This window comes from Dipodomys spectabilis, unplaced genomic scaffold (assembly GCF_019054845.1).
Source record: "Dipodomys spectabilis isolate Male_0828 unplaced genomic scaffold, ASM1905484v1 ptg000002l, whole genome shotgun sequence".
NCBI classification, from domain to species: Eukaryota; Metazoa; Chordata; class Mammalia; order Rodentia; family Heteromyidae; genus Dipodomys; species Dipodomys spectabilis.
In genome coordinates, this window is record NW_024870679.1 from 59,892,638 (window position 1) to 59,916,486 (window position 23,849).

The following is a 23,849-nucleotide window of genomic DNA, read 5'->3' on the forward strand; positions in this document are numbered from 1 at the left end:
TCTCTTCCCTGAAATTAAAAAAAAAAAAAAAAAAAAAGGATCAGCAGTACTGAAAAACCCCTTTAGACAGAGCAGACCAGCAAGAAGTTTCAGGAAGATACCAATGGGAGGTGGAAAGGGCTTGGAGAGATTCATTTGGATATTTGAACCGGGAAAGAGAATGAAATTTCAGAGAAAAAGATCTTCATGAGCAGACTAACCCTCCTTTCTCTCTCCTCTTTCATATTTCACCTCCTTGCTGTGTGCGAGAGTTTCGATGCCATCACAAGCCTCTAGAGATTTTGTTTGGGTTAGTTGAACATTGACAGACTCTTCAAAGCTTGGAATTCATTCTGTGATCTAAAACCAAGCCAAGTTTCTATGAGGCCAGGATTTTCCCGGAGGAGGGTCACAAGGTTCTACCACACCTAGACTGATTAATCTAATCTGGCCCCAAGTTTCAGACAAAAAAGATACCAAAAAGAAAAACAGATCCTTAAACTAAGTCTTGACTCTACTCCCATCCCCAGTTCTCTGGAGACTGGGGGAGTGGGTGTGTAAGGTGACCTCTACTGGGTAAGAGTCAGGCCACAGGACTCAGAATTAAGTGCTATGCAGAGCAGCTGGGGAAAGAAAAGGATCCTGGGTAGGATAAAGGGCCCAGGGTTGTAATAGAATGAAGGGCATGTGGCTGAAAGAATTTCAAAGAGAATAAAGTCTTAAGTAAATAAACAGTGTGAAAGAGGAGAGTAAAAAATGTGTTACAGAAAATCCCAGGAGGAATTAACTGACATTGTTCTAGAGTTACAGTAGAAACAGGTCTCCTTCAGCAGACATCGAGATTCTACCCTTTCAGAAGGTTGGTTCTACCTCTTCAACCTGCTCCTGATGTCCACCTTCTGGGCTGGCAGCTCAGCCAGTCTGCTCTCCTTGCCTTGGACCCTGCCTGGTTGTGCAGGTAACAGGGACTGCACGAAAGAGCATTGGCTTTGAGGAGATACTTCCAGATGCCACCTATCAGTCACATGAGCTGGGTTCCCTGTCCTCTAACAGGGCATCTGTAAAAAGGAAGTGATGATTTAAAAGTAAAAGCATTACAAAATGATCTTGGATCGTATTTTGAAAGAATAGCACTTAGCACAGGCTTGGCTATGATTAGTATTCTCTCCCTTTTCTGTTCAGTAGGAATCAATTCAGTAAAAAAAAAAAAAAAAAAAAATTACTGAGTACAACTACAGAGGAAATACTTTCAAACACACGTGACCTGTACTCACAGACCTTACCATTAACAGAAGCTCCTATAAACATACCAGAGGCTTCTACAAAAATACAATACACATTGCAACAGAGGTAGACTGGATTCAACAAACTCACAAACAAGCCTTCTGATAGAGGAAACCAATTCCTATTGTGTGTGACCTCATGTTAAGAAAGATTTTTCTCTACCCTGGTTGGGGCAACTAATCTTAGCTATACAAAACAAAACAGAACAACAACAACAACAACAAACCTTAGCTTTCTTTGCATCAATTATCATCATAACCATCATCATCACCACCAACATCATCTGTCACCACTACCATCACTACCACCACCACCATCATCATCATCATCTTCATCATTGTAGTGCACACTGTCATGATTACATTGTAGCCATCATTATAACGGTCATAGCTGATACTTGTGCAGTATTTTCCTATTGCTGTTCTGTTGCATGAAAAAACAGACCCCTGGGCTGAAAAACTGAGCAGTGATTGGTATTTCAGTAGGTGATGGCCGGGAAGAAAGATGAACTCCGGAGAAAGTGTTCAGAATTCATATTGCTTGTTTTATCCCCATCCCCACCCCAACCATTTGGGCTGTTGGAATGGTGTTATATGGATTCTTGTACATTCGTTCATTCATTTATTCATCCATTCTTCCATTCAGGCAGTCAGCTATTTACTTATTTTGTGCCAATACTGGGGCTTGAACTCATAATCTCATACTCTCACTTGGCTTTTCTGCTCAAAATTGTCACTCTACCACTTCAGCTATAATTCTACTTCCTAATTATTTTGCTGGTTAACTGGAGATAGAAATCTCATGGACTTTACTACCTGGGCTATCTTCAAACAATAATCCTCAAATCTCATCCAACTGAGTAGCTAGAAGTACAGGCATGAGCCACCAGCACCTGGCTCATACATGTCTTTTTAGGTATATTTTCTTGTTGGATATATGCTTCATATCTGTATAATTTTACCTCTTTGACTGATATTTCTCTTTATAAATTCTGGTTTTCTTAGAGGGAAATTTTTTTTTGGGGGGGTCCAGTTGTGGGGCCTGAACTCTGGGCCTGGACACTGTCCCTCAGCTCTTCAGCTCAAGGCTAGCGCTCTACCACTTGAGCCACAGCACCACTTCCGGCTTTTTTCTTTTTGCTTATGTGGTGCTGAGGAATCGAACCCAGGGCCTCATGCATGCAAGACAAGCACTCTACCATTCAGCCACCTTCCCAGCCCCTAGAGGGAAATTTTAAATGATTTTAAAAATGAACAATCAACCCTCTCAATTTCCCTCTGGCAAACTCAGAATGTGTCCTCGTCAGTACTGTTTCCTTACTTACATAAGCAAGACTCCTCAGGCCTCCATCTCCAACAAACCAGCAACCAGAGGAGACAGAACATAGCACCTGCCACTTGCCAGGGCTTATTCTAACTCTACTGGCTCTGCAGCAGCTGCCCTGCTGTCAGTGGACACTGTCCCTAAAGTTAGCCTGTCCTTTTCATCTTTCACATCCTCCCCCATCCTGACATCTGCCAGCCTAAATTCTCTCAGGCTGCCAACTAAATTCACTCAGACTTCTTCATATGGGACTGTAGCACCTAAGACAGAGATTGAAAGGGCTCATAGCCCCTGATTATGTATGAAAGAGAAACTCCCTGAGTTAACACCCAATAGAGGTAAGCAGTAACTGATTAGTTCATTTCAGTATAGGAACTTGGAATGCTAACACACTACTTCAAGGAAGCTCATTGTTAAAACACTCAAGAAAAAGAAAGAAAAAAATGCATTGACACCTTTATCACCAACATATACCATACACTTATAAGGAGGATCTGAACATAATTTCTCCCTTTCTCGATGACTCATAGTTATCAGCATAGCATGGAGGGAGTAGTGGCTAGCACTGATTAAGTGCATAATTCAGGCTAGTAAGTGTGTTGAGCTACAAGCTGAACCTTTGTGTGCAGATAATGTATCTTCACCCTATCAAAGACTTCTCAAATTGCCTCTTAAACCACTCATCTCCTCCCCTCCATTCATGGCGAGACAATCTTATACCCATGTCTGCATTACAGCTCCTAGCACTGGGCTGCACCATGCCAGAATTAATAGCTTTTACTCCCTTTGACATCTTAGTAAACTTCATCAGTGAAGTATAAAGGCTTAAATTTTAATCATATAGTTTAGATTAAAGCAAATGCCTAACCAAATCAAGAATGAAACTCTTCCTGCTCTTTTCTGCCTAACACATCCCACAAGATAACTACTCTCCAGATGTCTAGCCTATAAGATTTGCCTGATTTAAACATTTTAAACCATTGAGTATATTTCCTTTGTGCCAGCTTCTGTACTTTATGTATGTGAGAGTCAACCAGGTTGTTGCTTGCTGCATTTCTTTGTACATTTTATGATGGTGTGATCTTTCATTGCATAAATCTACTATTAATAAGAATTTGGATTTTTATTGTCAGTTTTGAGACTAAGTCTCTCTATTTAGCCCAGGCTGACATCAAACTTGAGATCCTCCTGCCTCAGCCTCCTTGAGTGTCAAAATCTACCACACCTGGATGGAATTCTTTTCTCAGTGCTTAGATATTACAAATAATTATGTTATATAATGGTGTTACATGTATTTTTTGCCCATGTACTTTTTTCTGGAACCCACGGTACACATTTGAGATCTGAGGATTGCAATTCAAAGCCAGTCTGGGCAGGAAAGTCTCCTAGACTCTTATCTCCAATAAACCACTCCGAAAACTGGAAGTGGTGCTGTGACTCAAGAGGTAGAGTGCTCGCCTTGAGCTGAAGAACTGAGGGACAAGCACCCAGACCCAGAGTTCAAGCCCCACGACCGAGATATACACAGAGAGAGAGAGACAGACAGACAGACAGACAGAGATAGACAGAGAGACAGAGAGAGGTAGAATTGCTGATTCTAATACTGACCAACTTTGTTCCAAAGTGTGGTACCAATTTATACTTCTCCACAATGGTTGAATATTTAAGTATTTCCTATCCCCACTGTCACTTGGTATTATCAATCTTTTTAATTTTAGCTCTCTTATGGGTAGCGTTATGTGCTTTTGTTTTGTTTTGTTTTGTTTTTGACTGGTCCTAGGGCTTGAACTGGGTACTATCACTGAGCTCTGATGCTCAAGCTAGCACTCTATCACTTGAGCCATAGCTCCATTTTTTTGCTTTTTTGGTGATTAACTGGAAATAAGCATCTCAAATACTTTCCCACCCTGGATGTCTTCAAATCAAGATGCTCAGATCTCAGTCTCCTGAGTAGCTAGGATTACAGATGTGAGCCACTAGCACCTGGCTTATATTATGTTTTTAATTTAGACTTTTTGTACTAGAGATATAGTTCAGTGATACAGGACTTGTCTACCATGCCCAAAGTCCTGGGTATATATGTGTACCTCTCCCCCTGCCTCTCCACAGACAAAGGGCTTTAATTTAGACTTTTCCAATAACTAATGAGACTAAGATAGCTTTATCTTATTGTCCACTGATATATCTTCTATACTGCATAGGTAATGAACCAGGTTTTCTGTCAGAACAATTGTGTTTTCTTATTGAACCATGGGAATTCTTGATTCTTGTTTTTGTATTGGAAATTTTTTCTCCTACTTTTTATTTAAGACTTGCATTTTCACTCATAACTTTTGTTTTTAAATTTTTTTGTTAAAAGAATACTTCATTTTACTATAGCCCAATTTACAAAGCTTTTTCCTTTATGGTTGTGCTTACATTGGTACTTACATTTCTACTTAGGAAAGATTTTCTGCTGGGCACCGGTGACTCATGATTGTAATCCTAGCTATGCAGAAGGCTGAGATCTGAGGATCAAGCCAGGAAAGTCCCTGAGACTCTAATCTCCAATTAACTCTCAGAAAACTGGAAGTGGTCCTGTGGTTCAAAGTGGTAGAGTGCTACTAGCCTTGAGTGAAAAAACTCAGGGACAGCGCCCAGCCCTGAGTTCAAGCCCCACAATCGAGGAAACAAAAAAAAAAAAGAAGAAGAAGAAGTATTTCCTATCTCAAAGTCATAAAGACCTGTTTTTTAAAATCTACAGTTTATATATAATTCATTTGGAATTTATTTTTCAGTATAAAGCAGGGAATTGGTATTTTGGTCATGCTGAAATCCATTAGCGCCATTCACTGAAAGCAAACCTTCCCTTGGAGCTCTGCAGCAACATTGTCCATGTATGTTGCTAGTTTCCAGGCTCTGCCATTCCCTGGGAAAACTTTTGGCCAAATATGACTTCTGCAAATATAGCTTATGCTTTGTCTCTTTTCTCTCATTCTCAGTTGCCAGATACACCTCTGTTAAATAGCTTCACCAAAATACAAAAACAGCACATTCTTTGGTGCATTTCCTGTATTGTCTATTGTTTTGTATATTATGCTTCAGTATGGGTAGATTTTTCTTTTCTGATCTATGTTTCTGTTCACTTACTTTTTCTTTCCTGCTCCCCGCCCCACAAACTCTGCTGACAGTGGTTTCCTTTTGTGAAATGCTGTAGACTGAACTCAGGACCTCACACTTGCTAGGCAAGTACTCTTCCACTTAAGCCACATCCCCAGTCCAGACTTGTTCATTTCTTGCCTACACTGGCCTTGAACTTCAATCTCCCTGTCTGGGCCTCTAAAGTAGCAGGGATTACAGGAATGACATAGCTAAATCTCTGGGTTTCTTTATTTCATCTTGTTTAATTATTCATCTCAGCTACTGTAATTTTAGTATTCTAGAAAATTCTAGAATTTTTATTTCATGTGCCTTAGGCTCTCTAAATCCTCTATGCTCTTTTTACAAGTTCTTGACCATATTCATCGTGATTATTTTATAATCCACATCTAGTCCTGGAGGCATGTGGCTTATTCTTGCATGGGATTTTCTTTCTTGATTGTTGAAAATTCTCATATGCTATATGCTTAGATTATGTTTAATTGAATATGGATAATGCACACGAAAACGTTTAGATATAACTTGTGTCTCTGATATTATCTCCCCCAAGAAGAGATCTGGTTTTGCTTATTACAGAAGAGGTATAGATTTACTGAATTTCATTACTGTTGAGGTGATTCAAAACTGGGCTTTAGCTCTAGTCAATTGTATCTATGTCTAGACTACCTTTACTCCTGGTCCCAACTAAAAGCTTAGAGTGATTACCACTTCCTTTCCTCCCCAATGGTCCCTGTAGCCTGCCCAAGAAGGTGTTAAGTTTCTCAGTCTGAGGTGCAGATTACAAATCAGCAAATGTTGGGTGTAAAAGGCTAGGCATGCTGAGCTCCACTGTAGAATTTTCTTCTGAACTTGGACCCTCAAGTCTTTTATCAGTTCTCTAAAGCTGTCATATAAATGTGTACTTGTCCATATTTTTAGAGGAGGGGTAGGAACATAGCCTAGCCTTGTCAGAATACACAATGAATAATCACTGGATGAATAAATGAGAAGCTTTGTATTTGTGATCACAATTATTCCAGTAACAATACCTTAATAATAGGAAACAACTGTCATATGAAAGCAGATATATGGGTAAAAGGGAAGCATGATTCTCAGTCTTCTGACCATTAAAAAGTAAAGCTTATATATGATTTATGTTAAAGGAACTCAAAATATATGTTGAAGAAAAAAATAATCTCTTCAACAAATGGTTCTGGGAAAACCAGATGTGCAAATGAAGAAGACTGAAATGGGACCCTTATCTCTCACTGTGTATCAATACCCATTCAAAATAGATCAAAACCCTTAATGAAACACCTGAGATTGAAACTTCGATAAAATAGAATAAAGAAATAACTGGTAGAGGCAGTAATTTCCTGAATAAAACTCTAGTAGCCTGGCAAATAGGATTTCATCAAGCTAAAAATCTTCTGCACAGTAAAGGGTATAGTGATCAGGGTGGAGAGACAGCCTATAAAAGAGTAGAAGATATTTGGCAGATATACAACTGCTAAGGGATTAATAACCAGTATATACCAGGAGCTTAAAAAATTAAAAGTCCTAAAGAATCAATAAGCCCATTAATAAATGAATAAAGGAGCTGAACAGATATTTTTTAATTTCACAAATATTTTACTTGGAATGTATTTCATACATTATTTTTGTTATTGTCAAGGTGCACACCCATTGTTATTGAAACACTCTTCACATAAGCCACGCTACTGAAATAGCCAAGATTCCCTATAACTGAGAAATGGATCACAAAGTCTAACATATTATTCAATTGTAAAGAAGAAAGAAATTAGGTCATCTGAAGAGAAACAGATAGAGCTGCAATACACAATATTAATCAAAATAAGCCAATGTCAGAAGGACAAAAGTCACATGTTTTCTCAAATGCATGCACAAATATAGACAGGATCATATATGTATAAATATGTATATATGGGTCTATATATGTACATACATAGAGACATATATATGACATAAATCTGTCTAAAGCATTTTATATGCAAGTTGGAGATGCTATTGTGAACTCATTCAATAGTTCACATACATATAGGAGTACATTACATATACATGAAAATAGCCTAATATGAAACCCATTAAAAATTATTAAGAAGTATATGGAAGGGTAGTAGGAAAAGTAATATGGATTGGATTTTTTAACAAAAATATATGTATGCTATGCACATAACTGTCAAACCCTTATATACAATTTATGATAATAAGTTTTACTAATTGTCAAATTCATTATTATACCATTTAAAAAACTGTTAACTGCCCTATTTGACAAGGCCCACAACCTATGCTGTTTCAGGAAAGCCCTTCACTCTTATTCTTTCCTCTCTTCCAACTGTTGTATGTAGAATGACTCTCTAAAGACCTTCTTCAATGACTTGCTAGTGCCTGTGAGGAATGGGAAAAGCACAAACTTTTCAGTGTGGTAATTAAGGATCAATTTGATCTTTCTGGCCTTGTCTTTCAGGAATCCATTAAAGACATCATCGGTCTCAGTCACGTGACAATGTTTATATTTCCCTAGCCTATTTCAGTATTTTCAATGAAGTCACTCTCTACCCAGAATACTCTGCATTCCACTGTTTGTAATATTCTGTATTTCCTTTAAATACTTATTTCCTCCCAATGACCTGAGGCCTGACATCTGTGGTGCTTGTTACTAGCTATGTATCTCAGACAAGCTGCTGGGTATGAAGATCATACTGAACATTTCTATTGCACTGAGAACCCTCAATGAATATTGGTGTCTTCATTCTTTCTTTGTCTTACTGGCTCAACTGAAAGTGACTATGCCCATTTTTATATTCCTATAGGACCTAGTGCATAGGTCTCAACTTCTTTTTTTATGACTGTATTTTCCAGCATTTAGTCTAGTATTAATATTAGTACTCTACTAGTTAATTTGTATAGCACTTAGCATGTTGTTAGGCACAATCATTCACTCGTGCATGTATTTATTTATGACTGAGCTAATGGCTGGGCCTGAAACACAAAGGTGAATGGTAACAGATATCAATGCCCATAAGGTCAGTCTAAGTGGAAGACGCAGAAATGTAATCAAATACTTAGACATTTAAGGGTTACACTTAATGATAGACAGAGATATGCACAAATGGGAAGAACTGTTAGACCACTTGTGTGAGGCTGAGAAACAATGCCACATCACAGGACAACACTCCTTTGAAGAATCACATTATTTGGGCATATTTAATACATTTCACAGAATCCAATTGTGTGGGTTTTTCTTCACAAGTTTTGCTGTGAGAGGGCTGTTAATAAAAGGTGTGTAAAGTTTTCACTCATATTAGTGATACTGATAGGAGATACCCCCAGAGGGTTTCACACTGGAGAGTTCACAGGCCTGTACACTTTTAACTCTCTAAGCTAAATTCAGCCCAGGAACAGCCTAACACTTCCTTTTTCAACAAAAGATTTGAAGGTTCTACATATCTTCTAGCTTTAAAAAAATTTTTTTAATAAAAAGATCAGAAGATTTCCTTACTGCTCTGTGTTGGAAACACAATTTTAGAAATGCACTCTTTACCTTAGATTGGATTCAATTTCTCTCTATATTACATAGACACAATTTTGGCTATAACCACCTGGAGTCTGGGTCATACTATTGGGGTCCTTTAAAGTTACTAGTGATGTCTAACAGGCTCATGTGGGGGTTGAAACAGGTACTTAGGTTCTAGTAAAACCCACCCACCCAAAGCATCAGGGTGGGTAGGGGAATAATCTGCATTTAAACTCCATTTTTGGGTGACAAAACATTCAAATTTGAAAACTGCTACGCTAGGTATCATTTATTTATTGAATAGAGCTAAAACAAATACCCAGTTCCTTCTAAATTCAAATAATAATATTCTTTTTCTGTTATTCATGCTGGGAATTCAATGTACTATAGATGATTAAAAGAAACCTAAATAACCTCGTTTCTTATGTGGTCCCATTTTCCATTTTCAAGCTCCAGTAATATGAAGGAAGTCACAGGATTGAATTTGTCAATACCTCTAACAGAATGAAGATTCATAGAAATCCTAACAAATGAGCATAGAAATCTTAAGGACTTGGAAGAATATACACTGGCTCACATTCCAGAAAACAAGAGCAAAGTGCACATTTCCTGGATTTTTAGAAGAGACAAGAGATAATTGGGTAAAGAGAAAGGAGCACAAAGGGGGGGGGGGCGGTCCAAGAATAACTACAATCATGGTATTCAGTATAAGTTATGTGTCAAGTGAACTATGCAACTTGTGGGCAGGGCCAGGGGGAAACAGGGGGAAAGCAAAGGAAGGGGTGACATGGTCCAAAGGAGAAATGCATGCATTACCTGAGTTTTGAAATGATAGCCCTTCTGTACAATACCTTAATAACAATAGAACTATATTTTTAAAAAAGAGAAAAAGGAACAGATGTAAAGTTCCTTTCATCAGTACCAGTGGCAGACAGGACCAGGTATGCAGTGGTGAAGCCTGGCACTGCCGGCCTTCCAGCATGGTGAGTAAAAACAATAATTGTGAGATCCAGAAGTTTGAGACTGGGGCACACAGTTTCCTGGCCAAGTACCACTCTGCAGACTGAGGAAGCGCTAAATCCTCCTCAGAGCTTGGCATAATAAAGTATCTGTTTACTCCACTTATAAGAGTTTTGTTTTAAGCTTAAAATGAGATAACATCTTCTTTAGTGCTTTATTTCCTTGAGTAACACACACTGGTATTAAAATAGTTGTACTGCCAAAGGGACAAGCTCATGTAGAATAGTCCATACATTTATCACATTAAATTCAGGGATGAGGAAGCTACTTAAATAGATTAAGAGTTTGTTCAGGGGCTGGGAAGGTGGCTCAGTGGTAGAGCGCTTGCCTTGCATGCATGAGGCCCTGGGTTCAATTCCTCAGCACCACATAAGCCAAAAGAAAAAAGCCGGAAGTGGCGCTGTGGCTCAAGTGATAGAGTGCTAGCTTTGAGCTAGTCCCTTGGGCCCAGGCCCAGAGTTCAGGGCCCATGACTGGACCCCCACCCCCCAAAAAAAGAGTTTGTTCAAACTTTTTAGCATCTAATCTCCATGGTTGTAGTTCAAGGCCTTTTACATGAAGCCTTCCAGTCTGTACTAGCTAATTTTTTTGCAGTGACAGTAAAACATGCATGTATATATGCATATTCAGATATAAAACACACACACCTATAATACATTTATGGATTATGAGTACACACACCCAAGAATAAATAACCATGAATATTACTAAGCACATACACATATATGCAAACATGTAATTGATTCATGCACACATGGATGTACATGCATATATACATGTATATATAAGTGTGTATATATTGTCCTACCAGGGGAATTCTTTAACATATATATATCTGTATATGTAGAAAAATATATGTATTTGTTAAATCAAAGAATTCATTTCTAAAAATTATCATACTCACTGCCATTATGTACAACGTGATTATGTTAAGATCGCAACAATCACAGCTAAATACATTGTCATGTTCACATTTACAGGTACCACTTTAAGTACTTCAGAAGTATCAGTTCAGTTATTCTTCATATAACTCCATGAGGAACATGCTATTATTAGTCTAATTTCATAGATGAGGGACATAGAGCATGACATGGAGAAGAACTTCCCAACAGCACAAAGTCCATGGAAACAGGATTTGTATCAGCTGTATGTTCTGAACTACTGTGATGTTGTTACTTCAAAATGCTTGGTTTTGACTGTCTTCAGAACTAGATTCTTATATCAGTCATAGTATAGAGCATATGAAAAGGCTCTGGGTCAAGGGAAGGTGAGGTGGGGAAATGTTACTAAAGGATATACCTAGAAATCACAGTGTGTTTTCTATAGTCCAGTAGAACTTCCTTCCTATTGTCTCCAGACATCTACATTGACTACCAAGGCAGTAAGGCAATGCTCAAGATGCTCAATGTGGGGAAATTTAAAAAGGATCTCTTTTTACCCTTACCACAGAAATGGGGAGTCAAAGGACAAAGGGTAATTCAATGCAACAGCAATACTCACAAGACACTATGTTGGAAATGAGCTTTATAACTTGGTGGCGGGGGAGGGATCTGGGAGGGAGGAAAAGTGGGAGAAAATGAGGGAGGAGGTAACACTGTTTGACAATAATGGTATTCATTTCCTTATTTATGTAACTGTAAAACCCCTGTATAACATTAAAAATTAAAAAGAAATAATGACTTGTGCGAATGAATAGTCAAGAGAAAATGGAAAACAAGGAAATGACCAGACCTCTGAGAGGTAATAAGGAAACAGCCAACAGTTCTGCCGTGGGGCAGTAACTAGATACGTGCACAACTCACCTCTGATGGGCATGGCCCAAAATAAACATGAGCACTTGAGGGCAGTGTAAGGATAGGAGGCACCATGTGTTGAGAGTCTGTGCCATTAAAAACAGGTCCCTGATCCTCCTCTTGCAACCAGTGACACAAGGCCACCAAACAGTATTCTAGCAGTCTTCTACTTTTGAATTCAGAATGGTGCGTGTGTGTGAGGAGTAGTAGTAGTAGTAGTAGTAGTAGTAGTAGTAGTAGTTGTAGTAGAGATCTAAACAAGTGGTTGGCAGCAGCAGAACCGAGGGTGGGCTATTATGTGCTTTTTGTAACCAAGTTCAGCACAGCAGAGTAAGGCCTTATCTTAGCCACATACTAATACTTGAAGAATAAACTAGGCCTGTTGCCTCATTACTCCCTCTGAAAACCAAATAAGGTTTGGAGAATAAAATGAGGTGGCTAAGATGTGCTTGACATCAAAGATTACAAGTACAAAAAGTCAAGCTGGATCCAGTCATCTAGACCATGTACTAATTGGTCACTCCTACATGCCAAGAGTAAAGCTAGGCAGATATGAAGACCAGGCAGGGCACAAAGATGTGGGTGAATCTTGGATCCAACCCTTCCTAATTCTATTACTTTAGGCAAATTCTCTCTATTCCTGGAATATTGGTTTTCTCAACCATTTAAAGGTGGGCAGAAATAACTTCCTTAAATCATAGGGGAAAAAAATAAAAAGAAACAAGACATCACATAGTACACTAAAAACAACAACAACAACAACAAAAAAAACCCTGTGCCCATGTCTTGGATTGAAGGTTGTATTTTTAGGTTAGAAACTATGCCCTTGTATTTCCCCCGCTATGGTTTATCCCCTGCTGTGACTACATTTGATTTTGGTACCCTGGGTACTGAATATACATTTATCTGAATTAGGGAAGGGAAGAGGAACAACAAGATGGAGAGGCAAAGGACAAAGGGGAACCAATGCAACAGGGATACTCACAAGACAGTATGTTGGAAATGATCTGTACAACTGAGGGGTGAGTGGGAAAAAAATGAGGGAGGGGGTAACAAGTTCAATAAGAAATGTACTCATTACATTACTTAAGTAACTGTAACCCCTCTGTACATCACCTTGACAATAAAATTTTAAAAAAGAAATACCTTCCTTGTTCCTGTGGTTACGTTTTGAAAGGGTTTGACAAGTCACTACACAAACAAAAACAGTATTAGCATTGATTGATAGAAGTATTCAACAAAAGTAATATCAACATTCATATCAATCTCTCTACCAGACAGGTAAAAACAGCCATGTACACTACTCTATACCTGTGTGATAAGTCTGTCTTATTCCCCACACTGACAGCACCCAGTCTCTTAGGTTGCATTGAATAGCTTTTATAAATGTCAATTCCTTGCTCTAGTCTCTACCTTCTCACCAGTGAAATGGATCTAGAAAAATAACTGCCCAGAAAAATGTGAAATAAACATGTTGTGTTCTATTACAGATGTAAATAGGTGCTGACATGAACTAGGCTAATGTAAGTAAAGGTATAGACATACCTAAAGTATACTAGTCAGGGTGAGTAGAAAAAATAACTCATAGGCCCCAGAGTCAGAGAGACTTGGATCCAGACCCTAACTTTATCATTTATTACAAATGTTACAATGAAAACCAGGGTCTGATAAATCATGCTTTCAGGAGGCTGAGATATGAAGGATTGAAGTTTGAAGCCAGCCAGCCTCGGTTGGAGAATCCATGAGACCTTTATCTCCAACTAACCACCAAGTCAGAAGTGGAGGTGTGGTTCAAGTAGCTATCCTTGAGTGATAAAGGTAAGGGACAGTACTCAGGTCCTGAATTCAATCACACACACACACACACACACACACACACACACACACACACACACACACACACACACACACACACACACACACGTTATAATGAGCAACCTAATACACCCGATCACACCTTGATCTCTCTAAATGTTCAATACAGAAAATAATGGCAGCTCATAGAGTAGTTATAAACTGACAACTGTGACTTAGAGCACCTAGCTAAACATGTGGCCAAGACTTTGTGTTCAATAAATGGTAGGTAAAAGAAAAATAACTACCTTAAGCTCTTTGTAGGCAAGTTGAATACCAGGTGTTTTATTACAGGTAGCTTTGAGGGAGATCTTTTGAACTTAGTATAGATTGTAGACAAAAGGACTCATTCATGTGACTTAGAAAAACTAATTGACCTATTTTGATAGCCACCTGTGATACTGACTGCTGCCATTAAATGGGATATAAGATATGGTATAGAATAATAAACCAGGAATCATTCTCGTCTCCTAATTTGGAGATGGTGTTACATAATGGAAGTAGAGCCCTGGTGGCTGAAGCAGATTGTGAAGGTTTTAAACTCCACTTGGACAATCATTTGCTAGTATAGCCTTCTGTGACTCCCCACTATTTCCCAGCTTGGGTTTCCTCATCTGCAAACTGAAGAATATGATACAGAAAATCTTTGAGTAGCCTTTGAGTTCCAAAACTTTAGAATTACTCATTATCCAAATAGGAGTATGTGTATGAAAGTAAAAACATGATTTCAGGACAGGTTCACAGCTATGCTTACTGAAGTGTCACCTAAGATTTAAAGAAGGGTGAAGGTAAGGTGAGAGGGTGAGCTGGCTATACCCCAAGATCTGGATCCCTTCCAGCTTTCTGTCTACCTGATAAAAGGCTGGCTTACTGGCTCACCCAGTTTTCTAAAATCTAGAGAAAGCCACATTATGAGAAAGCTGAGCAGCTTGGGAACAGGAAATCCAGAGTTCTGCTGGCCCAGGTCTCTCCTCTGTCCCTCTGAACCCCCTGGTCAGTTATTATGCTCACATCATAACGCAGGCCTCAGGCAGGATAAGTTTTCATTGAACCAAACTTTAACTTCAAATAATAAATGTGACATCACATTAACAAATTTGCTTCTGACTTACTTCCAGGAACTCCCCACACTGTCTACACTTACTGCTCAGGGCCTGGCACAGGTTTTTTCCGACTTTATTGGGACCTTGACTCCCCTCCATTTCTAACAGATCATCTGCCTTTGGGATTACCTTCTTTGTCTTTTAGAATGAGCTTCTTCTATCCCCAGATCTTGACCTGGGCCAGGGCCAGAATTATCCTTCTGCTTGGGTCTGCTCTATGTACTTGGCATTTGAATGTCCCTACCATGTCTACCCATGTCCTCACTGCCAGTCTCCCATATATCATCTCCTCGGGGTTCTATACTTAAAACCACTATTTCAGGTAGCAGCCATGACACTAAGATTCAGATCTTTGATCAGAGTTAGGCCTTGGCATCCATATTTTTCAAAGGTTCCCTCACCTGTTTTTGCCAATCTCTACATTTTTAGTTTGTAAAAAAAAAAAAAAAAAAGCCTTTATAATGACTGTCTTAATTATTAATGAATTTGCTAATATTCTGAGTTTGGGCTCTATACTGAATAGTGGGAAGGAACTGTGATTTTGTGGGAGAAGCGAAAAGAGCAGAAGGAATTGACATTTTTGTAATGACAGGATTCAATCCGGAGAGCTTTCTGCAGTGGAAGTTAACATGTAGACTGCGTGCTAACGGCTGAGGATTGTCTAGGCATTCCTACCTAGACAAGGATAGGGAGGCTGCCCAAAAGGATGACACAAGAAGAGGAAAGGAACAGAATGAAGGGTCATGATGTGCAACAAGGCCGAGTGGTGCAGTTGCATGACGTTCACAGGACACATGGGGTTCAATTCATCCTGCATCTCCTCCTCAGTCTTCACTGTGATTCTCTCATCACTGCCTGCTTGTACGCTTGTTTGTTTGTTTCTTGTGTCTATACTTGAACTCAGGGCCTGGACCCTGTTCCTGAGCTTTTTCACCCAAGGCTAGTGCTCCATCACTTGAACCACACCTCCACTTCTGACTTTTTTGTTAGTTAAAAGTTTCACAGATAACAGAATGGTGAGACAAAGGACAAGGGGGGAACCAATGCAACAGGGATATTCACAAGACAATATGCTGGAAATGATCCCTACAACTTGGGGATGGGGGGGAGGGAAAGTAAGAGAAGGGGTAACAAGTTTGACAAGAAATGTACTTATTGCCTTACTTATTGTTAGGTAAATTAAATCAGCAGCTGAGGAAAGAGAGAGCAGCAGGTGGTATTCAGGCAGGGGAAAGGTTTATTTTGGAGCTGAAGGCTGCCTCTGGTCAAGTTGGAAGCCCATGCAGCTGGGACAGAAAGGGTTGAACCACACCTGGGCCAGGAATTATCCAGGCCAGGGGCAGGAAGGGGTGGGGGGGGAAGGGGGGGGGGGGGAGATGATTGCCTCCAGGTGTGCCAGTTACCTAGGTGATGAAGATACTAGGCAGAGACTTAACCAAGAAGAGGGAAGAAAGAGGGAAGATTCTGCTCTGCCTTCCCAGGGTGGACCTTACACTGTAATCCCTCTGTACATAACTTTGACAATAAAAATACATTTAAAAAAAGAATATAAAACTCTTAAATAAAAAGTTTCATAGACTTTCCTGCCAGGGCTTTCCTGTATCCTCAGCATTCAGCCTCCTGAGTAGCTTACAGACGTGAGCTACCAGTACTCAAGTTATAACTGCTTTTACTGAGGAGAACATGTCATGAAAAAATATCTTTAAAGGCGTTACAGTATAAGCAACTTTCTCATTTCCAGCTGTTTTCTGCTTTCTATAGAACTAAACAGAATTGATAAAGAGACATAATAACATTGCAGATATTTTGGGAGAGTCAAGTACCTCAGCTGTAGTGCTGTTGATATCTGTGGCTAGATAACTCTTTGTTGTAGGGGTTGGCATAGCACCTGAGATGTTCAACAACTTCCTTGGCTTTTGGCTACCAAAAGCCAGAGCCATCCCCCTTCCCCAAAGGTGATAAACAAAGTTGTTGCCAAACACTGTCAAATATGGAGGGGGGAGGAGTGGGGGGGAAGGTAAAAAACATTGATTCAGAGATAAAGAGAATGCGCTCTTAGAAATTTCATTCTTTCTATCCAATAATCTCTATATTTTATAGGACTCTTTTGAAGAACAAGAGATTAAAGTATGAGAAGCATCAGGCAATGCCCTTGGTCCATAAGAGATAGTTTTAACAGTAGAAGGCTCCAAAAGGAGTGGGTCTTACTACTTATTATTATTAAAGGTGTTGATATTATCATTTTATTAGAAATTAAATTATCATTTATCATTTATTAGATATTGTCACTTTATTAGACATTAAACTTAATTTTGTTTGCAAATAACAATGAACAATAGGTTACACTGTACCAAGAATCAGCAACAAAGGCAGGATGTGTTACAAGTACATTACCAGAAATCTCTTCCCCTAGAAACCCTTCTACAATAAGTCTCAATCTTGAGCCTACTTTGTTTTGCCAAAGCTTCCCATACTTGGTACAAGTAAGCGTAATTACTCTATTTACTTGTTTGTTTTCGCTATTATGCTAAAAATTTCCAGAAATTTACTTGCTTTCATATTCAAGATATTCCTCCAGCAACTAAGTCATGTATCAGTACATTCACTGAGAACTTTTCTTTCTAGATTTGTTACTTGCTCAGACAAGGTGATGTGTTAAATTTCAGAGCAAGATAGATCTCATACTAATGACCAGTTATTTCATTTAACGGAGTAACAAGTATGTACTGGGGTTCCAACCAGATGGCATGAGCTCTATCAGGCATTGCCACTTAACTGTGATAATCAGCAAGTTATGCAGCCTTGTGGACCTTGCTATTGAAGTATTGCTTTGAGGGTGAGCAAATGCAGCAGTAGTACTCACTAGCCACTATGTTGAAAATAAACCATACAACCTGTGAGTGGGGGCAGGAGGGAAAAGCTAGAAGATAGAGAGGGAAGGGGTGCCATTGTCCAAAAAGAAATATACTCATTTCCTGACTTATGTAACTGTAACCACTATGTACATCACCTTTACAATAACAATTTTTAAAATAGCAAAAAAGAAGTTGCTTTGAGCACCAAGTATAAAATAACAAACAAAAGTCTATTCTTGGGTCTTTTACTCACCTGGAGAATCAGGAATTCCCTGGGAGAATGAAGGCATGCATCACAAATTGGTCCTCTCTGTCCTACAAAACTACTATGTGGACCAATTCTATGGTGATATGCTTAGTAGATTTATGTCTATAAATGCAGGAGACTATTGTTTCATGGTTGAACATGCTGTTTTCAGTGTGGGCGTACGTATGTGTATATGAATATGTGTATATAGACACATATAAATGTATTTGTGTGTATTCCCTTATTTGCAATAATTAGTTTACATGTAGGATAATCTTAACATATGACCATATGAGATGATGCTGTGAAATGAACCCCAAGATATGGACACAAGAGAGCTTTTTTGTTATTGTTTTTAACACACTGTGTGATTTTATTTTTTGACTACAGCATTCTTTTTTATTTTATTGTGAAAATACCGTACAGAGGAGTTATAATAACATGGCCAAGGTAATGAGTACATTTCTTATCAAGCATTGTTGCCTCCTCCTTTGTTTCCCCTTCCCAACCCTTTCCGATCTCTGCCCCTCCAGCCCCCCTTCTCCCCGCCACTCCCCTCCCTCCGCACCAAAGTTGTAAAGTTCATTTTCGATATAACATCTTGTGCATCTCATTGTTGCAATGGGTCCACCTGTATCCCTATTTAAACAATTTGTTTTTCCCTTCCCCTCCACAAATTACACCAACATCAAATACAGTGAAAACAGGGGTTATACCATGGGGGAGGGACATACAAAGCAACAAAGAAACAAATCGTTTAAATAGAGATACAGGTGGACCCATTGCAACAATGAGATGTACAAGTCCTTATGTAGAAAACAAACTTTACAACTTCGGTGGGGCTGGGGAGGAGGATTGGGTAGGGGGAGCGGGTGGAGGATGGGAAGGGGAAACAAAGGAGGGGGCTACATGCTTGATAAGAAATGTACTCATTATCTTGCCCATGTAATTGTAATCCCTCTGTACAGTATTTTCACAATAAAAAAAGCAACAAAGAAATACCTTATAAATATGTTAGAAACAATAGCAAGAAAGAAAAAACATTTGAGTCCTTATCTTGGGGTTCATTTCTCTTAACATCAACTTATCTGACCAGTTCTGCTTGTCTCAGACATATAATAGTTATTGCAAATAAGGGAAACAATGAGACCTATGTTTCTTTAGGCCTGGCTTATTTCTCCAAGTCTTTCCATTTCCTAACACATGGGGCAAAGTCATTCTTTCTGATGGAGGCATAGAATTCCATTGTGTATATATACCACATTTTCTTGATCCATTCATCTACTGAGGGGCATCTGGGTTGGTTCCATATCTTAGCTATGGTAAATAATGCTGCAATAAACATAGTTGTGCTGGTAGCATTAGTATGGTCTAGTTTGTGATCATTTGGGTAAATGCTCAAAAGTGGGATTGCGGGGTCATAGGGAAGCTCTATGTGGAGTCTTTTGAGGAAGCTCCATACTACTTTCCAAAGTGGTTGAACAAGTTTACACTCCCACCAACAATGCAGTAGGGTTCCCTTCTGTCCACATCCCCTCCAGAATCTGTTGTTATTAGAGTTCTTGATTATAACTGGGGTGCTGTGTGATTTTTTTTATGTTCTTCCCCCTATGGTTTATCCCCTGTTGTCACTGTACTTGATTTTGGTACTCTCCATTTTTCATATACATTTATCTAATTTGGGGAAGTAAAGGGGAATAACAAAATGCTGAAACAAGGACACAGGATGACCCATAGCAACAATGATACTGATAAGACACTATGTTGGAAATGAACTTTAGAACTTTTGGGAAGGGGAAGAGTAAGGAAGGTGGGGGAATGAAAGGATAGTAGGAGAAAAATAAAGGAGGGGGTAACAATGTTTGACAAGAAATGTACTCATTACCTTACTGATGTAACTAACCCCTCTGTACAGCATCTTTACTAGATATACATATACATATATATATATATATATATATATATATGTATGTATGTATACAGAGTGAGCAAAATGATAAAATAAACCAGACTCAGCTGTAAAAAAAAGTTCTCCACATTCAAAGTATTCAATGATATTGGGATATGAAGATGAAATGACAACATGCTAAAAAATTATACATATATATGTATGTATATATATATATATATATATATATATATAAAAATTAGCAGATGACTCACATACAAACCTGAAATACAAGACACATGGGAACAAAAAAGAAAAAACTAAGTTAGCTTTGGGAGGCAGGGAAGGTTTCCCAGACAAGCTTCAAGATACAATGGATAGTCAGGAGTCTGTCTGATAGCGAAGAGGGGCCTGAGTGAGAGGTGTGAAGTTATTACTGCCTTTCAGGACAGTTGTAATGCTAAAGCCAAGAATGGACCTGGAACAAAGTTAATGCTATTTTTATAAGCTAGAAGAATATCAGCAGCAGGCGCCCAGGCCAGTACCACCTCCACAAAGTGCAAACAAAGCTACCCCTATCTGCCGGCTGTCTGCTGTTGAACACACTAACCAGCACCCTTCTTAAGAACAAAATGTTCTTTGATTATTTGATTTTCATTCCCACAAAGTTCTTCCTCCTCATGTTCCTAGTGCTGGAAAAAATATGAGTGTAGTTATATTTGCTCTTTTGATCTTTATCCTCCCATCCCAGAGCATCTTAGGAAATGACTGTCGAGGGGTTATTTCACAAAGCCAAAGCCGACCACTTCTATCTGTCAGAATGTGGAGTCCCAAGCAGCTCATATACATCCAGCACCTGATGTTGACCCCAAGGTAAGTCACGCCTGGCCAGCACTTGATGTGGCTACAAGGCAGGTTATATTAGGCTAACAACTGATGTGACCATAATGTAGATCGTGCCTAGCTAGTACCTGATGTGGCCACAGGTGGGTCATGCAAGGCCAGCACTTTATGGGACCACAGTTTCCAGGATTTGTTTGTGAGAAATCTGCAAAGGTATTTCTGCTCAATGTTCAGAGATCTCTTACCACAGAGTTCATCCAGTGAGTTAGTTTCAGACCCCAACCTATACAGAATCTGAAAGTAGTTAATCCTGCATTCAGTAATGGAGAGCTAAAGAAGAGATCTTAGGACACATTCAGAGAAGACAGAAGCAGATTCTTTTCCACCTGCATATCTATAAGGAAGGCAGTTTTGGCCACAGACACATCCTACCAGGGTGGCAACTCAGAGGATTTTCATGAAGCTTCTATTTTCATGTCAAGAATTGTGATTCTGGAGTAAGAAAATCACAGAGAGAGTGAGAGAGTGTAAGAGAGAGAGACAGAGAGACAGAGACAGAGAGAAAGAGAGAGAGAGAGAGACCTTGTTATAAATCGACTCCTATGAGGTGGCCTCTATGCCAATTCTTTAACTGTTTCCATCATTAATTCTTTAACAATCCCATGAAGGGGTACTGGTAGCTCTTTCCCTCGAAGAGCAATCAGAAGCACTAAGAAGTACCCTATTTGTAGTCAGAACAGGAACTGCCTTGACCTTCTGCCTGCCAGTGGAGTTATCTATGGTATCAGCAAAATTTTCAAGAGACTCACTGTCCCAAAGTCCCAAATCAATATTGTTACACAAACACACACACACACACACACACACACACACACACACACACACACACACACACACATACACGCACAGAGGCCAGAGAGAACAATGAACATTCTCTTTCAAAGGATTAAAAGAGATTTTGACAGTTTAGTTCAACACAGATAATTTTCATTTTCTAAGGTGATAGATGATAGGTTTGAACAAACTTGGTATGTATCTTCTGTTAGTCTGTGGATCTGTGGTTGGACCAGTAGATGATCTTTCAGGATTTTAAGCCCTCTGCTCTCCTTCACACATGAGTAGTGGCAGAGGCAAGGGAAACACAGTTTACAAAAATGGTCTGAATATGAAGGCCATGGGAAAATATATGTCTATATGTGAAATGAGAAAAGTCCAGATTCAACAGCCTCCAAAGAACAGGAAAAAAATGAAATAATAATAAATCTTTAAGAGAACAGAATTATCACATCACTGTGGCTCTTTACTACCTGGCAGGCATTTCCATTAAAAATTTGGAAGAGATCATGGTTTTCTTTTATTTATTTTTGAGATGCGAGGGATTAAACCCAGGGCTGATGCCTGCCATGTAAGCATTCTACCAGTGAGGCATACCCCCAACCCTTGGTTTAGTTTTAGGTTCACTGACTTACAGTACCATATGTGGTAAATGGTCAGGGGTGAATGGGTCATTAAAAAATGAGTAAGTAGGGCTGGGAAGGTGGATCAGTGGTTGAGGGCTTGCCTTGCATGCATGAGGCCCTGGGTTCAACTCCTCAGTACCACATAAGCAGAAAAAGCCAGAAGTGGCGCTGTGGCTCAAGTGGTAGAGCACTAGCCTTGAGCTGAAGAGCTGAGGGACAGCGCCCAGACCCAGAGTTCAGGCACTACGACTGACCAAAAAAAAAAAAAAAGTAAATGTATGAGTGATAGATTTGAATGTTATATAAGAAAACTGCATTATCATTATAAACAATTAATTAGATTTAAGCAAAAGCCAAATATGGTCAAAAAAAATCTCTTAGATTTAACAAGGTTTTACAGTCCAGGTAGGTATACCACCATCATACAGATGAGATGGAAGTGAACATGTTTTTCTAAGTTTCAGTAAACTAAAGAACTACCAGGTATTTATTTACTACATTATGATGTATAGAGAAAATAACTTCTAAGGGGTGACATGCTCAAAAAGAAATGAACTCATTACCTGACTTATATAACTGTAACTCCTCTGTACATCTAACAATGATATATATATATATATACATATATATATGTAATTTATTTATTGTTGGTCGTGGGTCTTGAACTCTGGGCCTGGGTGCTATCATCAGGTCAAGGTGAGCACTCTACCACTTGAACCACAGTGTTACTTCCAGCTTTCTGGTGGTTTACTGAAGATAAGACTATCATGGACTTTGCTGCCCAGGCTGGCTTTGAACCACAATCCTCAGAGCTCAGCCTCCTGAGTAGCTAGGATTACAAGTGTAAGCCACCGATGCCTGGCTTTAGAGAGAGAGAGAGAGAGAGAGAGAGAGAGAGAGAGAGAGAGAGAGAGAGAGAGAGAGAGAGTGTGTGTGTGTGTGTGTGTGTGTGTGTATTTCTTTAAATATACACACACATATATTTACAGAAAAGAAAATTTCTAATTAAATTTTATACTGGATAAAAAGTTCTATAATTCTATCCCAAACCTAAGTATTCATGATTACATTTTGAATTAGCAGTCCTTGACCTTTGATTTAACAGCAGAAAAGGAGCCTTTCAGGGTCCTGGGGAATATTCTATTTGAACCTGAGCTGGCTATGGGCATGGAATAAGAGGTTACCTAGTCCTCCGGCATGGGCATCAATGAGTGAAGTGGCCACAGCAATCCCGGGGGGAAGGCCAAGCTCTCTGGCTGCCTCAGGCGTGAGCCCACTGCCCAGAGGCGCTCCAGGAGGCAGCACTTGGTTTCCTGGAGAGACATGAGAGAAAACAAACACCCATCAGTTTGGATACACAGAAGTGAACAAAGGGCTTCCCCCATTCCACCCTGGGCTTTCTCAACTCTCAAAGATAGAAACCATGCAGCCATGAAGAGTCCCTTTTCCCATTTGGTGACCTTGGTGTATGTGTTCGGGATGTAGGAGCTGTGTTTTGCAGTAATTTTCAAGCTAGAAACTCTGAGCTATCACTCAAATCAAAGT

The 23,849-nt window shown here is 39.3% G+C and overlaps 1 protein-coding gene across 4 annotated transcripts in view; it reads right to left on the reverse strand.

Moving 5' to 3' along the window:
* The window catches only part of Fggy (FGGY carbohydrate kinase domain containing), a 382,280-nt gene that overhangs the window by 170,885 nt on the left and 187,546 nt on the right, over positions 1-23,849 (reverse strand). For all 4 annotated transcript variants that reach the window (XM_042682452.1, XM_042682444.1, XM_042682471.1 and 1 more), the window contains one exon: positions 23,489-23,617. In XM_042682452.1, coding sequence (XP_042538386.1) covers positions 23,489-23,617 — 129 coding nt within the window. The remainder of the gene's footprint in view (positions 1-23,488; positions 23,618-23,849) is intronic.